The sequence below is a fragment of the Salpingoeca rosetta genome (genome assembly GCF_000188695.1).
Source record: "Salpingoeca rosetta unplaced genomic scaffold supercont1.1, whole genome shotgun sequence".
Taxonomy (NCBI): Eukaryota; class Choanoflagellata; order Craspedida; family Salpingoecidae; genus Salpingoeca; species Salpingoeca rosetta.
The window spans coordinates 2440312-2442811 of record NW_004457740.1 but is presented as its reverse complement, the minus strand read 5'-3'; the positions used below and the strand labels follow the sequence as shown (position 1 = coordinate 2442811).

The 2500-nt window shown below is 55.8% G+C and overlaps 2 protein-coding genes across 2 annotated transcripts in view; one reads left to right on the top strand and one right to left on the bottom strand.

The window, feature by feature from the left end:
* PTSG_11609 (uncharacterized protein) overlaps positions 1-1353 on the bottom strand; it is a 6976-nt gene extending 5623 nt beyond the window's left edge. Inside the window, exons 1-4 of the mRNA XM_004999032.1 lie at positions 1031-1353; positions 571-655; positions 292-396; positions 47-155 (exon numbers count right to left, since the gene is read on the bottom strand). Of these exons, the coding sequence (XP_004999089.1) occupies positions 47-155; positions 292-396; positions 571-655; positions 1031-1335 (604 nt within the window). The 5' untranslated portion in view covers positions 1336-1353. The remainder of the gene's footprint in view (positions 1-46; positions 156-291; positions 397-570; positions 656-1030) is intronic.
* Positions 1354-1395: 42 nt separating this feature from the next.
* Positions 1396-2500, top strand: part of PTSG_11608 (uncharacterized protein) — a 3507-nt gene continuing 2402 nt past the window's right edge. The window contains exon 1 of the mRNA XM_004999031.1: positions 1396-2317. Within this exon, the coding sequence (XP_004999088.1) occupies positions 1833-2317 (485 nt within the window). The 5' untranslated portion in view covers positions 1396-1832. The remainder of the gene's footprint in view (positions 2318-2500) is intronic.

Here is a 2500-nt window from a genome sequence, read left to right as displayed (position 1 = left end):
ACACACACACACACACACACACACACACACGGCTGCATGCACGCACCGAAAAGGACCAGGGACGCCGCTGTGATGGCGGCAACGCGAGAACAGCTCAGCTGGCGCAGCGTCAGGTATGCAAGCGGAACGCACATGGCCCCAACACATGCGCAAAACTGAACCCAAGGACAAGAAGATGAGTGGTGCGTGTGCACGGGTGGTGGTGCAATCAGTGCATTGTGTTGGGCAGGAGCATGCTCACTCATCACGTCACTGGCCAGGCAGGCACGCGCACTTTACATAATGACTGACCACGCGCATGCCAATGTACAAGTCATTGTCGTAAGGTGTGCCTGGCCCTTCAAAGGAAAAGTCTCCACGGTAACCGGTCACAAGGCCTGCAAGTGCAATGAGCATCTTCAAAACAGGCGCCAAAAGTTCCAGTGGGCATAACAAGCCAAAAACATGTACACCGTGGCACGAGGAGGGTCGCAGGGCAACTTCAACACGCCACGATGGATCGCAGCGCCGTGTTCTTGGTTATCTCGCAGCTGGTGCGTGGGGTTCGCAAGCACGTGCACAATCGATTACCTTGGCCAAGGGTGGGTGGACGTCGAAGTAGAATTGCCGCTTCAAGTAACGATTGGCAAACTTTCCAAAGTGCGTCTCATCCCATCTACACGTCGATATACATGTGCATATGCGTGTGTGCGTGTGCGTGTGTGCGTGTGTGCGTGTGTGTGCGTGTGCGTGTGTGCGTGTGTACGCGCACGTGTGTGTGTGTGCGTGTGAACATGGCATCGTCAAGGATGGTCGCAGATTTGAGCTCCACAGTGAGCACACACAATGAAGTACAAATACGTTGCCAGGCTCTAAGCCAGCACACACACACACACACAATCACGCACATCCACTCACAAGCACGCGCACACAAGTTGTCTCTCACACCCACCCACTCACACACACACACACACACCTTCAGCCATGCTCACTCACCCACCTCCAAAACACACCCAACTTGCGCCTTTGTATACGCTCAGCACTCACTCACGCGACAGAAGGTGGTTGGTGGATGTTGTAGAGGCGGGTCGCCAGCGCAGCCAGGGTGAGCGTTGCCATGATGGTAATCTCCAGCACATCCAACGTCACGGTGAGCTTCCACTGTTGTTGCTGTCGTCCATCTTGCTGCCGCCGCGGTATCGCAGCGGTACCTTGCTCGTGGCCCCTGACGCTCATTTTCCCACCCTGCCTAGTGCTCCCCACACATGCACCTTCGGCGGTTCCGTCACCATCACTATCAACATCAGCGCCGCCAGCACCCTGCAGCAAGCCACCACTTGTCCTCCCACTGCCCATTGTTGAGTAACGTTGTGGCCATGAAAGAAAATACGCCGCTGCACCAACAAATCGCCCAAACTTTCATCGCATCCGATCAACAGCAAACAACCAAGAAGCAAGCAAACCAAAGAAAGAGCACGACTTTTGCATCGTCAGCAGCCGCCCTGCCTGCGCGTTCACACGTTCATCGTAACCCATTGACACCTCCTTTCTTTCTCTGCTCTTCCCGTGCTCAAGCAACACCGGCTGATGGCAGATGTGAGGTGACCCTTGTGCCCTGTTATTTTACAGCAGCCCGGGTGAAGCCGTTCGGTTACTTGGAGTTTGCCGCAAGCAAGGCCATCACCTTCTTCGTGCTCATTGTATCTTGTTTGGGGGAGGGCGCAACTCCTCCCTGCGCACCGCTTCTTCCGAAGTCAGCCCAGAGCCCGTTACCCACGTTCCCTCGCTTCCGTTACCAGCTGCAAACAGAGACGCCAAGAGCAACCACCATCCATACATTTGATTGTGCAGTCATGGGTCGCCAGGGCCTTCCAGCGGTGCTGTGGCGCGCCACACGGCAGGTTTCCTTCTACGATCGCCGCTTCAAGGAGCATGCTGCCAGGCCCATGCATCGCGTGAGCCTGGAACACCTGGTGAAGTTTGACCTCATGTTTTCAGACAAGGCGCGCATGCTGCTGCAGAGCGCCAACTTCCTGAGAACCGCGCTGCCGGTGCGCCTGGCGCGGCGCATCCTTGACATCCACTCGCTGCCGTACATCTGCGGCATCAACCCGCACATCCAGAAGATCCACGAAATCTACGTCGACATCTTCAACGAGTTTGTGGACATGCCGCAGATTCGCGACCTGGATGAGGAAAAGGTCTTCGTTTCCGCTCTGCGCAGACAGCTCGAGGTCAGCAGGCAGATCTTGCCCAGCCTGGCCCGGGCTTCCAACGAGCTTGCCTCCCACATGGACCACGGCGACCTTACCAAGTTCCTCAACACCATGATCGAAAGGTGTGTGTGTGTGTGTGTGTGTGTGTGTGTGCTGCTCCTCAGACGATGCTGCTGTATAGAAGTGGACAGCTTGCCTCATGGCTTCACGCTCACATGTGTGTGTGTGTGTGTGTGTGTGTGTGTGTGTGTGTGTGTGTGTGTGTGTGTGTGTGTGTGTGTGTGTGTGTGTGTGTGTGTGTGTGT